The 13,169-nt window shown below is 44.5% G+C and overlaps 1 protein-coding gene across 3 annotated transcripts in view; it reads right to left on the minus strand.

The window, feature by feature from the left end:
• Positions 1-13,169, minus strand: part of LOC308099292 (uncharacterized protein) — a 50,969-nt gene that overhangs the window by 6,061 nt on the left and 31,739 nt on the right. For all 3 annotated transcript variants that reach the window (XM_080448002.1, XM_080448004.1, XM_080448003.1), the window contains 11 exons: positions 9,499-9,685; positions 9,103-9,380; positions 8,603-8,748; positions 4,340-8,522; positions 3,125-3,252; positions 2,704-2,765; positions 2,320-2,474; positions 2,115-2,186; positions 1,550-1,721; positions 572-831; positions 188-288 (listed from right to left, as the gene is read on the minus strand). In XM_080448002.1, coding sequence (XP_080304128.1) covers positions 188-288; positions 572-831; positions 1,550-1,721; positions 2,115-2,186; positions 2,320-2,474; positions 2,704-2,765; positions 3,125-3,252; positions 4,340-8,522; positions 8,603-8,748; positions 9,103-9,380; positions 9,499-9,685 — 5,744 coding nt within the window. The remainder of the gene's footprint in view (positions 1-187; positions 289-571; positions 832-1,549; positions 1,722-2,114; positions 2,187-2,319; positions 2,475-2,703; positions 2,766-3,124; positions 3,253-4,339; positions 8,523-8,602; positions 8,749-9,102; positions 9,381-9,498; positions 9,686-13,169) is intronic.

Raw genomic sequence — 13,169 nt, forward strand, 5'->3', positions numbered from 1 at the left:
AGCCTAATTCATAGGCCTACTCTACAGTGTCGCCTGCGGAAAATACAATATTTTCAAGTGAAAAATGCACTGCATCATGTCGGGTTTTCCTGCTTGAAAATCTGTTACCGATGTTAAAACCATGTGACTTGAATTGGCCTTTATCTTTGCATAAACTGCAGTGTGGTGTCCAAAAGAGAAGCTCTACCTGCTGCAGTGTCACAGCTCCTGTACATATGGAGTCACTGCTAGATGAGGCGTTCCCACAATCCACCACAGAGGTCTCAAACTCCTGTAGATCTTGTTGCTCTGAGGTCGGGAAGACAGAAGAGGAAGCCGAGAAATTGACACAGTTTAACCTGGACCACTATAAACATAATCCATAGCATTCATGTAAATATACTTCCAAAAAAAGGTATGTTTCACATAAGTTGAACCATTACTGCAATGTTACAAAATAATGCCTCAAGGTCTGAATAAGAAATGAAAAATAAAATGAGCAATTTGTGTGGTAAAGTTCAAAGACTTGAGTATAAACTTCTATAGTTGCATTTTTAGTCAAAAATGATCCCAGCCCAATTTAGGGACTCACCTCCTCCTTCTCCCAATCCCCAGCCCACTGCCCAGCACGTAGAACCTGCTGCGAAGTTGTCTGAACCAGTGTCCACGCAGATTGGTTGGATACGGTCAGAGAAGGTGGGCTGGGATGCCAGTTTGAGAACTGCCACGTTGTTGTCACCGGTCAGTGTGCTCACGGTGATTTCTGTCACAGTCAGAGTCTGTTCAAATGGGTTGGCGCCATTCTGCTTCAGACGGCCCAGGATGACGGTCCAATTGGACACATCAGGTGAACTGAGACAGAAAGGGTTAACTTATTGAAGGGTGCTGCACTGCTGTTTGAAGACACACATTTCCATGCATAGACCAATGGTTCCCAAAGTGGGGTCCAGGGACACCCAGGGGTCCTTGGGGGGGTTCCAGGGGGTCCCCAGCTAAATGAGATAATAAAGCATCAATATCAGTCTAAACACTTTAACCCTATTTTATACTTTTACAATTATCCCAATGTGACGCCGTGTGAGTTTGTAGATCTCAACATTTTGAAAAAAATCTTCTCTTTTGGGGGTCCCTGGCACAAAATCTTTTCAGATAGCGGTCTGCGGCCAAATACATTGTAGACACTAACACCACCATGTGATCTGAAGAAAAACTTACTGATATAGTCATTCTAAATGATTAAAGATAGCAATGCAAGAACATTATTATTGGAATGGCTGTATAGCTGAGAGAGACCATCTGGGAATTGTTGGGTTGCCTGTTCGGGGGGAGGAAAAAAAATAAGCAAACTTGGAATGATTATGATTTTATAATGTATTTAGTTTGATTATTATAATTTTTTGTCAATTCTGGTAAATATTTATAGATTGTAAACTCTTTAAAACTACAGCTGATATCTCAGTGTATATTTTTTGTACTTTTTGTTGTTATATTGGCAAAAGATATATTGTTGCATGCCTCTGCGTTCATGTCACACAGGGTAGCTAAGACTGTCAGAATTGTGATGTGTTACCTCGAGAAGCAGCTGGCATCACTCATGACAAAGTCGGCTGCCATCAGAGTCCCGCCACAGACATGTGTACCATTCTTCTGTAAGCTGGCCATCCATGGCCACAGACCTTCTGTTGTCACTAAGGCGGCTCCACCAATGCGAGTGTTCAAAGGGGCACTGCCGCAGACCAAAGCTAAAATGGAACAAGAATTTAAGAACTTTTAAAAGAAAGTCTGCAGTGTCTTTTTTCTCTCCACAGTTTTGGAGCAGGCTACAACGGTATTAGTAGTAGTAGTAGTAATAGTAGTTGGTGGTGGTGGTGGTAGTAGTACTACTTAAAAATTGTGAAAACAGTTTTTACAGCATTTATACCTCCACCAATAAGACAAAATACCAGTGTTTTTTTTATATTAACTGCAAACTACATAGCACTTAATTGTTTTCTTATCTCATGTTTGTCATGTGGTGTGAGGCAGCCAAGTGAGAGTTACCAAAACATCTCCTATAACGGCAGCTCTTTAATGCAGGCCTTCTTACTGTATCTATATTTGAAGTACAGTTTCAATTACTTTTGATGAAATAGTACCTGCTGATGTATTTGTTGTGATTGTTGTTAAAGGTGCTGCTGTTGTGGGTGCTTGAGTTGGCGGCAAAACCACTGTAAAAAATAAAACTTTCATGTCAATGCTTGTGCAGGCAATAATTAATAACAAGAACAAATGTAATGTCATTTAACATTCCATTAAAAAGGCACATTGTGAGCTTTTATCGGTTGAGTCAACAATTCTTACCAGTGGCAATAATAGATGATGTGTTCACAGGAAGGGAGAAATTAGAGCTGGATGCAGCCGCCACGAGAGTATCAGTCACAGAAGTGGCATTTGGTGCTGTGGCATTTGCCTCTATGTTGAATATTAATTCAGCCTGTACCTTTACTGATCCTGAGCTGTAAAATGTATGTTGAAAAGTTTTTTTAATGGATTTATTTTCCTTTTTTTTCCTTTTTATTATTTATTAATATTATTATTATTATTATTATTATTATTATAATTATGAATTATATTGCATCACAATTTTTGTTATTTATGACTACTTTAAAGGTACAAATGAATTATATGTTAGTCAATTAATAAAAAACATAGATACTTAAAACAGTAAACACCATTGGTGCATACCTGAAGCCGGTTACAACGGTGCGATTGAAATTAGAAAACTTTGTCTTATAGACGTTGTCCATCTGTAAACAAAAAATCAGTCATTGAAATAATTCCAGGAATAATTCCAGAGAAACTGTAAAAGAATCATTATTATAAGTTCATTCCATGGTTCATGATTAATAGATTTACATTTAATTAATGAATGAGAATGTTCTTCTCATGTTGAAAGCTGGAGGAAGTTTTTTGTTAAAATCTATAAAACATTTTACGTTGTTGTGTTATTTGGTAATTGTACAATAAAAGACATTTCCATACAGTAGGTTTCTTTTTAAACATCATTAAACATTAGCCAGCCCAGAAATCAATATTATAGTCAAATACATGATAGGAGGAATTACAGCATTTTTTGACAGGCTTTGCATGGTCATAATGGACTTACCGCTGAAGCTACTTGGGTTGCTAAGTTCTGGAATGCGGGTGAGGATGTGTTTGCAAGTGCCGGTGTGAAGGTTCGCTGTATTTTGAATTCCAACACGACCTTTGGTGGTGCAGGTGCAGGTGTTGTAGCTGCAACGTGATATACAATGGGTAGAAACAGTTAGTTGCAGTCATATTGAATTAGTATAGCTGAACTGAGTAGTGATATATTCAAGGTGATTAGTGGTAAAGTTCTTTTGACTAATGGTTCAGTTGTTTCAACTTGGGTAATACTGTAGCTGCAGTGACAAGTATGGATGTTGTATGGACTATAGAGCATCGCAGTTCCCGCCCCCTCCGGGTGCCGGAAGAAAAAACTCAATGCATTTTTCCCATTGACATTTCCAGAAATATTTATATCTATTAATTTAAGCCTCGAATCAAGCCATCATGACATGACATGAATCATGACCATAAAACGTTTGATTCTGTGATTATTTATTTTTTTAAACGGCAAAACAAGGGTATTTATTAAATATAGTATATCATATAATTAAATATAAAATAATAAAAAAATCACAGAAAAAAACGTTTTATGGTCATGATTCATGTGAATGTCATGATGGCTTGATTCGAGGCTTAAATTAATAGATATAAATATTTTTGCAAATGTCAATGGGAAAAATGCATTGAGTTTTTTCTTCCGGCACCAGGAAAAACCAGGAAGTGGGCGGGAACTGCGATGCTCTATAGGTGAAGTTGTACTGAGTCGTGGTGAAGTTGCAGTGACTGATGGTGAAGTTGCATTGAGTCGTGGTGAAGACCACCAGTCAATGTTACATTAACTGGTGCTATAGTTGCAATGACCAGTGCTGTAGTCACATTTATCAGTGCTGTAGTTAGGTTGGCCACAATGGCCAGTTCAGATATTTCAATGATCAGTGCTGTAGTTGAGTTTACTGGTGATTCTGTTGCAGTGACCGATGCTGTAGTTGCATTTACTGGTGTTAATGTTATGTTTACTGGGGCTGTTGCTGCATTGACTGGTCCTGTGGTAGCATTGACTGGTGATGGTGTTGCATTGACTGGTTTTGGAGTTACATTGGGTGCTGCAGTTGCATTTAATTTACGCTATGTCATACGATGAAGTATAAATCAGGCTTAACGACTTCAACAGGACTCTATACTAGAAAAAGAGCATTTTTATGTGGTGATTTAGGTCCGGACGGCCACTCACATTTGGATGTGGTTGTAGATGGGATGGTGGTGGTAGGTGTAGCCGGGATGGTGGTGGTAGGTGTAGTCGGGATGGTGGTGGTAGGTGTAGTCGGGATGGTGGTGGTAGGTGTAGTCAGGATGGTGGTGGTAGGTGTAGTCGGGATGGTAGTGGTATGTGTAGTCGGGATGGTGGTGGTGGTGGTGGTAGGTGTAGTTGGGATGGTAGTGGTGGTTGGTGTAGTCGGGATGGTGGTGGTGGCAGGTGTAGTAGGGATGGTGGTGGTAGGTGTAGTTGGGATGGTGGTGGTGGTAGGTGTAGTTGGGATGGTGGTGGTGGTATGTGTAGTTGGGATGGTGGTGGTAGGTGTAGTCGGGATGGTGGTGGTAGGTGTAGTTGGGATGGTGGTGGTGGTAGGTGTAGTTGGGATGGTGGTGGTGGTAGGTGTAGATGGGATGGTGGTGGTGGTAGGTGTAGTTGGGATGGTAGTGGTGGTAGGTGTAGTTGGGATGGTGGTGGTGGTAGGCGTAGTCGGGATGGTGGTGGTAGGTGTAGTTGGGATGGTGGTGGTGGTAGGTGTAGATGGGATGGTGGTGGTGGTAGGTGTAGTTGGGATGGTGGTGGTAGGTGTAGTTGGGATGGTGGTAGTAGGTGTAGTTGGGATGGTGGTGGTGATAGGTGTAGTCGGGATGGTGGTGGTAGGTGTAGTTGGGATGGTGGTGGTGATAGGTGTAGTCGGGATGGTGGTGGTAGGTGTAGTTGGGATGGTGGTGGTGGTAGGTGTAGTTGGGATGGTGGTGGTAGGTGTAGTTGGGATGGTGGTGGTAGGTGTAGTTGGGATGGTGGTGGTAGGTGTAGTTGGGATGGTGGTGGTAGGTGTAGTTGGGATGGTGGTGGTGATAGGTGTAGTCGGGATGGTGGTGGTAGGTGTAGTTGGGATGGTGGTGGTGGTAGGTGTAGTTGGGATGGTGGTGGTAGGTGTAGTCGGGATGGTGGTGGTAGGTGTAGTCGGGATGGTGGTGGTGGGAGGTGTAGTCGGGATGTTGGTGGTGGTAGGTGTAGTCGGGATGGTGGTGGTGGTAGGTGTAGTCGGGATGGTGGTGGTGGTAGGTGTAGTCGGGATGGTGGTGGTAGGTGTAGTCGGGATGGTGGTGGTAGGTGTAGTTGGGATGGTGGTGGTAGGTGTAGTTGGGATGGTGGTGGTAGGTGTAGTTGGGATGGTGGTGGTGGTAGGTGTAGTTGGGATGGTGGTGGTGGTAGGTGTAGTCGGGATGGTGGTGGTAGGTGTAGTTGGGATGGTGGTGGTAGGTGTAGTTGGGATGGTGGTGGTGGTAGGTGTAGTCGGGATGGTGGTGGTGGTAGGTGTAGTCGGGATGGTGGTGGTGGTAGGTGTAGTCGGGATGGTGGTGGTGGTAGGTGTAGTCGGGATGGTGGTGGTGGTAGGTGTAGTCGGGATGGTGGTGGTGGTAGGTGTAGTCGGGATGGATGTGGTAGGTGTAGTCGAGATGGTGGTGGCGGTAGGTGTAGTTGGGATGGTGGTGGTAGGTGTAGTCGAGATGGTGGTGGTGGTAGGTGTAGTCGGGATGTTGGTGCTAGGTGTAGTCGGGATGGTGGTGGTAGGTGTAGTTGGGATGGTGGTGGTGGTAAGTGTAGTTGGGATGGTGGTGGTAGGTGTAGTCGGGATGGTGGTGGTAGGTGTAGTCGGGATGGTGGTGGTGATAGGTGTAGTCGAGATGGTGGTGGCGGTAGTTGTAGTCGGGATGATGGTGCTAGGTGTAGTCGGGATGGCGGTGGTAGGTGTAGTCGGGATGGTGGTGGTAGGTGTAGTTGGGATGATGGTGGTAGGTGTAGTCGAAATGGTGGTGGCGGTAGGTGTAGTCGGGATGATGGTGGTAGGTGTAGTCGGGATGGCGGTGGTAGGTGTAGTCGGGATGGTGGTGGTGGTAGGTGTAGTCGGGATGGTGGTGGTGGTAGGTATAGTCGGGATGGTGGTGGTAGGTGTAGTTGGGATGGTGGTGGTAGGTGTAATCGGGATGGTGGTGGTAGGTGTAGTTGGGATGGTGGTGGTAGGTGTAGTCGGGATGGTGGTGGTGGTAGGTGTAGTCGGGATGGTGGTGGTGGTAGGTGTAGTCGGGATGGTGGTGGTGGTAGGTGTAGTCGGGATGGTGGCGGTGGTAGGTGTAGTTGGGATGGTGGTGGTGGTAGGTGTAGTCGGGATGGTGGTGGTAGGTGTAGTCGGGATGGTGGTGGTAGGTGTAGTTGGGATGGTGGTGGTAGGTGTAGTTGGGATGGTGGTGGTAGGTGTAGTCGGGATGGTGGTGGTGGTAGATGTAGTCGGGATGGCGGTGGTACGTGTAGTCGGGATGGCGGTGGTAGGTGTAGTCGGGATGGTGGTGGTGGTAGATGTAGTCGGGATGGCGGTGGTACGTTTAGTCGGGATGGTGGTGGTAAGTGTAGTCGGGATGGTGGTGGTAGGTATAGTCGGGATGGCGGTGGTACGTGTAGTCGGGATGGTGGTGGTAAGTGTAGTCGGGATGGTGGTTGTAGGTGTAGTCGGGATGGTGGTGGTAGGTGTAGTCGGGATGGTGGTGGTAGGTGTAGTCGGCATGGTGGTGGTAGGTGTAGTCGGGATGGTGGTGGTAGGTGTAGTCGGGATGGCGGTAGTAGGTGTAGTCGGGATGGTGGTGGTAGGTGTAGTCGGGATGGTGGTGGTAGGTGTAGTCGGGATGGTGGTGGTAGGTGTAGTCGGGATGGTGGTGGTGGTAGATGTAGTCGGAATGGCGGTGGTACGTGTAGTCGGGATGGTGGTGGTAAGTGTAGTCGGGATGGTGGTGGTAGGTGTAGTCGGGATGGTGGTGGTAGGTGTAGTCGGGATGGTGGTGGTAGGTGTAGTCGGGATGGTGGTGGTAAGTGTAGTCGGGATGGTGGTGGTAAGTGTAGTTGGGATGGTGGTGGTAGGTGTAGTCGGGATGGTGGTGGTAGGTGTAGTCGGGATGGTGGTGGTAGGTGTAGTCGGGATGGTGGTGGTAAGTGTAGTCGGGATGGTGGTGGTAGGTGTAGTCGGGATGGTGGTGGTAAGTGTAGTCGGGATGGTGGTGGTAAGTGTAGTTGGGATGGTGGTGGTAGGTGTAGTCGGGATGGCGGTGGTAGGTGTAATCGAGATGGTGGTGGTGGTGGTAGGTGTAGTTGGGATGGTGGTGGTAGGTGTAGTCGGGATGGCGGTGGTAGGTGTAGTCGGGATGGTGGTGGTGGTAGGTGTAGTCGGGATGGTGGTTGTGGTAGGTGTAGTCGGGATGGTGGTGGTAGGTGTAGTTGGGATGGTGGTGGTAGGTGTAATCGTGATGGTGGTGGTAGGTGTAGTTGGGATGGTGGTGGTAGGTGTAGTCGGGATGGTGGTGGTGGTAGGTGTAGTCGGGATGGTGGTGGTGGTAGGTGTAGTCGGGATGGTGGTGGTGGTAGGTGTAGTCGGGATGGTGGTGGTGGTAGGTGTAGTCGGGATGGTGGCGGTGGTAGGTGTAGTTGGGATGGTGGTGGTGGTAGGTGTAGTTGGGATGGTGGTGGTAGGTGTAGTCGGGATGGTGGTGGTGGTAGGTGTAGTTGGGATGGTGGTGGTAGGTGTAGTCGGGATGGTGGTGGTAGGTGCAGTCGGGATGGTGGTGGTGGGTGTAGTCGGGATGGTGGTGGTAGGATTAGTTGGGATGGTGGTGGTAAGTGTAGTCGGGACGGTGGTGGTGGTCGGTGTAGTCGGGATGGCGGTGGTAGGTGTAGTCGGGATGGTGGTGGTAGGTGTAGCCGGGATGGTGGTGGTGGTAGATGTAGTCGGGATGGCGGTGGTACGTGTAGTCGGGATGGTGGTGGTAAGTGTAGTCGGGATGGTGGTGGTAGGTGTAGTTGGGATGGTGGTGGGAGGTGTAGTCGGGATGGTGGTGGTAGGTGTAGTTGGTGCAGCTGTTGGTGCAGCTGTTGGTGGTGGTGGCAGGCCAGCACAGGTGACGCTCAGGTCACTGTTAGTCCCAGAGGAGGTGAAGGTGATAAATCCTGGCTGGTCACTGGTTATTCGACTGTTGATCCAAGACTGGTACTGAGACACTCTGGCGTAGACTCCAGGTATATTAGGCAGGGCGCAACCCCTACCGAAGCTCACTATTCCAGACTGAATCCAGCGGGCACCTTCTTTGCTCACCATTGGGCCTCCTGAATCTCCCTATAGGGAAACACATACTGCATTAAAACGATGAGATATTTCCAGGAAGAAACAATGAACACAACCATTCAAATGATCACCTGACATGTGTCCTTCCCTCCAGCACTAAGTCCAGCACAGATCATATTGTCTGTGATTCTGCCCACTCCATAGTTGCAGTTACACTGTCTGTTCCCCACCACTGGAACCTCCACTTCCTGGAGGTTTTGGGGGGAAGGGAGGGCAACTAGGGAGACACAAAGTTAGTTTCATGAGAAAATGACCATATCAAATGTTTTCTTTTCTTTAATCAGTCAACTGACAAAACGGTGATGACTACCTGATATGAACATATCTCCCATCCTCTCTTTCTGTACTGCACCATTTATAAGATACATGGCTTTAAATGTACTACTCTGACCTACTCACTACCTGTAAACCAAACCAGATCATCAGGCAATGAGGTAAACATATAAATCTATCTTAATCAATGTAAGTTTATTTCTTCATTTAATTATCGACGACGACCAGGGACAAATGAATTCACCCGGTATGAAATGCTACAAACAAAATGGGCTTCGTTTTGATTCACTATACTCACGACCACTTCCAATGGTGCCCCAGCCAGTGATCCAACTGTCGATACCACTGTAGAAGGTGCTCCCCGATGCTGCCAGGCAGACTGGTCGGATATAGTCGGTAAACGCCACCGGTGATGCAAGTTTCAGAAGAGCGATGTCATTATCACTAGTATCACTGTTGTAGTTGTTGTGGAGGATGACCTGGCTAAGCGACCGAGAGACCCTGTTGGGGTTGGCTTGTAGAGCACTCTGCACACCCAGATAAACCGTGACACCAGATGTGTCATGTGCATGATTACTAGGAGTAAAGAAAAAAGACAATCCATAATGAGCACAATATTCACTTTTATTTTTGAAAGTATTAATGAACTGGTCTTGTGAGAGTAGCGGATCTCTTGCTGGTAATAATACCCCACCTGTTGAAGCAGTGAGCAGCTGACAGCACCCATTCCTTGTTAATAAGAGATCCTCCACAGCGAAAAGAGTTTGGTGGTATACTTATTTCTAAAAGGGCCTGCCAGGGCCAGCTCCCAGCTGGAGCGTCTTCACCTCCAACTATCCTGGTGTTCAGAGGAGCCTGGCCACACACTGAGAGAAACACAACTGTCAATAGATCTGGGTGGCAAAGCCAATAGAGTAATGCTTAATTTATGTGCTGTCATACGATGAAGTGTAAATCAGGCTTAACCACTTCAACAGGACTCTATACTAGATTCCACAGTTCTTCTACAACAAATCTCTTCGCTGAAAATAGCCAATCTACAATGCTTTGTAGCTCACATGTGTGAATTTGTACAACTGAATGAATGGGGAAATAGCATAGGCTGTATATGCAGCAAATGTTCACCATGTAAGTAAAGGTAAAAGGTGTGTCACTGAAGACTAAATATCTGTGTTCTGTTTTAGGACTTAGACTGGGGTTTTACATACAGTAAATGTTTGTAACCTTATTGAGTCTGAACCTAAATATGGGTCAACTGGCTAGGTTAGACTAAATGAGCAGCCTTAGCAGGGAATTATTGCTCTTTAGCCAGGTAAAAGAAACAATAAAATAAAGCTTTACTTACCATCTAATTGTGAGTGAGTCCCCGAAAAAAGAAATGGAAACAAGCTATTAAAATGACAAATGTAAATAATTTACAGCACATCATTTGTTTTGTTCATCAGGGCAGAGGGAACAGAGGTGCTGTATACACTGTTTCTCAACGTTTAGATTTGTTTTTACACTCTTAGAGTTACATTAACACTGAGGATTTTACAGTTTGGGTTGGGGTACCAGAGATAAACACAATTGTATCACATGGGCGTCCGTGGCCGAATGCATATCCTTGAAATGAAAAAGGTTTAAGAGTCACTGCTGTACTACATAAAGTGTCTGTACCAGTCATTGGGTTTAGTCATTATAGTCATTATATAAGTGTTGTGTGAATGTGTGTAAACAGCTTCAGCTATAGGTGGGTTTTTCTGGCTTGACAGGAAATATCTTCATCTTGACAAAACGTCTGGAGGTTCATTATTATGGTTATAATCAAAGGGACCTTGCAAAACAGATACAGTCTCATCCTGATGTCTTTAATCCCAGTTTGTTTTTGGAATCACTCATTCATTCATTATTCAGAGATTCTAAATGATCAACACACCAGGTGTAAACATTCCATCAATGTTTCTGATACTTAAACCAAATAGAACATTTAGTTTGGACTATTATGTTACAATTTAAGATACTGTAACTAATCTATTATTTGCACGCGCGCGCGCACACACACACACACACACACACACACACACACACACACACACACACACACACACACACACACATTGTGTGCACGTCACGTGCGCACACAGACACATACACACACACACACACACGCATGCGTGCACACACACACACACACACACACACACACACACACACACACTAGGGCATTAACGAATAGTGATTTATGGTATTCGAATTATTCGACCCAAAAGTATTCGAATATTCGATTTGATAATAAAAAAATAAAAAATTTAAAAGATTTAAAAAAAAAAATCTTTTTTTTTTTCAATTGCATTGATGACTCGACTCAAGGAATGCGAGTTGACGTCACTCCAGAGCTCACAGCTGCATGTCTGCTCTAGAAAAGCCCCGAATAGTCGAATAGTGGTTTGATAGTCGAATAGTCGGTTTGATATTCGAATATTCGAATATTCGACTATTCTGTGAATGCCCTAACACACACACAAACACACACACACACACACACACACACACACACACACACACACACACACACACACACACACACACACACACACACAACTTGCTTGCTTGCTTATATTTTCTCTCTCTAGTTAGGGAATTTTAGCAATATGTGTGGACCATCTGTGAAAAAATGTACTACCAATAGCTTTCTTCACCAATGTGTTCTTATAGGTGTCTAGAATCACCTCTCAATTAATGTAAACCCAAATCCTCGTGGAAAATCCTGGAGAGCCAATCAAAGTTAAGGAGCCCAGAGGGCTTGGGTGAAAAATATTTAAGTCTAAAATGAACTTGTGAGGTGTCTAACTAGGGGTTTTCAGGGGTGCTGAATCCATTCCAACCATTATTTTTGAGTAAAAATGTCTCCCTGGCCATCTAATATTGGTATATTGGTTATTGTTAGTGTATAATCAGTGTATAATCAATGGTAGAGGATTGGGGTGTTGTTGAATTGATTCTATTCTGAAAAATAAAATAAGAAAATATTGCTAAACACTTGATAAGAGTGTACACGGGATACACTGTCTGCATATGGGGAAGGAGCGGGAGTGTTGCATCCTGGAAAATATGTCGGGACGATTTTAAGGTACGGTAGTTTATCTACTTTTTGGCATTTATTTTCCTCTGCTGGCAAAACTTTTGATTACTGTGAATTTAGATGTCAATTTTCTCTAGCCTATTGCTTACATTGAACAACCATTAGTTAAACAATCATGACACTTGTCTTTTAGTAGACAACATGGAAGAGGATTCTGTAGCTTGTGGCTTAAGGTGCTTCATCTGTGGTGGTCCTGAGACTGAGATTCAAAAGCTCTCAAAAGTCACCCAAAAAGGCTATGCACAGATTTTGTCTTATTCTGAGAGTGTGGATGATGCAGCATTAATCAGAAGACTTCATGAGGACTGGAAAAACTGAGATGACTCCAAACTAAGATACCATTTGGAATGCAAAACCGAGCTATACAGTCGTGCAAGAAGTATATCCACTGGATATCGTACGTTTTTTTTCATTGTGATGAAAGTTGCCACTTGCAGATTTCAATCCTATTCTATGTTGTGAGTGACATCATAATTTAATAAAAACTTTAAACATAATCTATTCTTTAGAGCAAGATGAGCAAGACCAACGGCCAGACAGGAAGAAAAGACGCAGGGCATTGTCTGGGTCAAGTAGTTCAAGTGCTAGCTGGCACACTTGATCTACCATAATTGCATCCTTTGCAATGAAGGTATCAATGTTGGCACATTGAAAAGAAACCCTGGTAAGTCTTTTGTATGTAAGATTCAAATGAATTTTGATAATTGTTTTTCTTGCTCCTCATTGTAGGCTTCCACTCAAAGTCAAATAATGTAATCATGCACATACTGTATGTGGCTACCTTTTATCCAGACAGAGCTTGGCAGTTGTATCGTGCACCTGATAATGTCTACCAGGACCGACTGAAAAGGAGTTTGATGCAGAGAGCAAAGCGACTTTATTACGGATGGTCCACACATATTGCTAAAATTCCCTAACTACTCTCTCTCTTGTACACACACACACACACACACACACACACACACACACACACACACACACACACACACACACACACTTTTTTTAAAAATCAAGTTTAAATATGTAAAAACCTTTACATTTCTTTATTGGAACGAGGCTTCATGATATCCTCAGAAATAGCCATTTTAATGCAACAAAATTATTTATCATTTTAATAAATTCTGATGGTCTCTATAAAAAAAGTGACACTTGTGGTGTTAGGGTCCGAAATGACCCGGCAGAGAAGTGTGGCTCAATTCCCCCCAAATGATCAATATTCAATGTTTACATGTTTGAGAGTG

The sequence above is a fragment of the Gymnoscopelus braueri genome (genome assembly GCF_963280865.1).
Source record: "Gymnoscopelus braueri genome assembly, chromosome: 13".
Lineage (NCBI taxonomy): Eukaryota > Metazoa > Chordata > Actinopteri > Myctophiformes > Myctophidae > Gymnoscopelus > Gymnoscopelus braueri.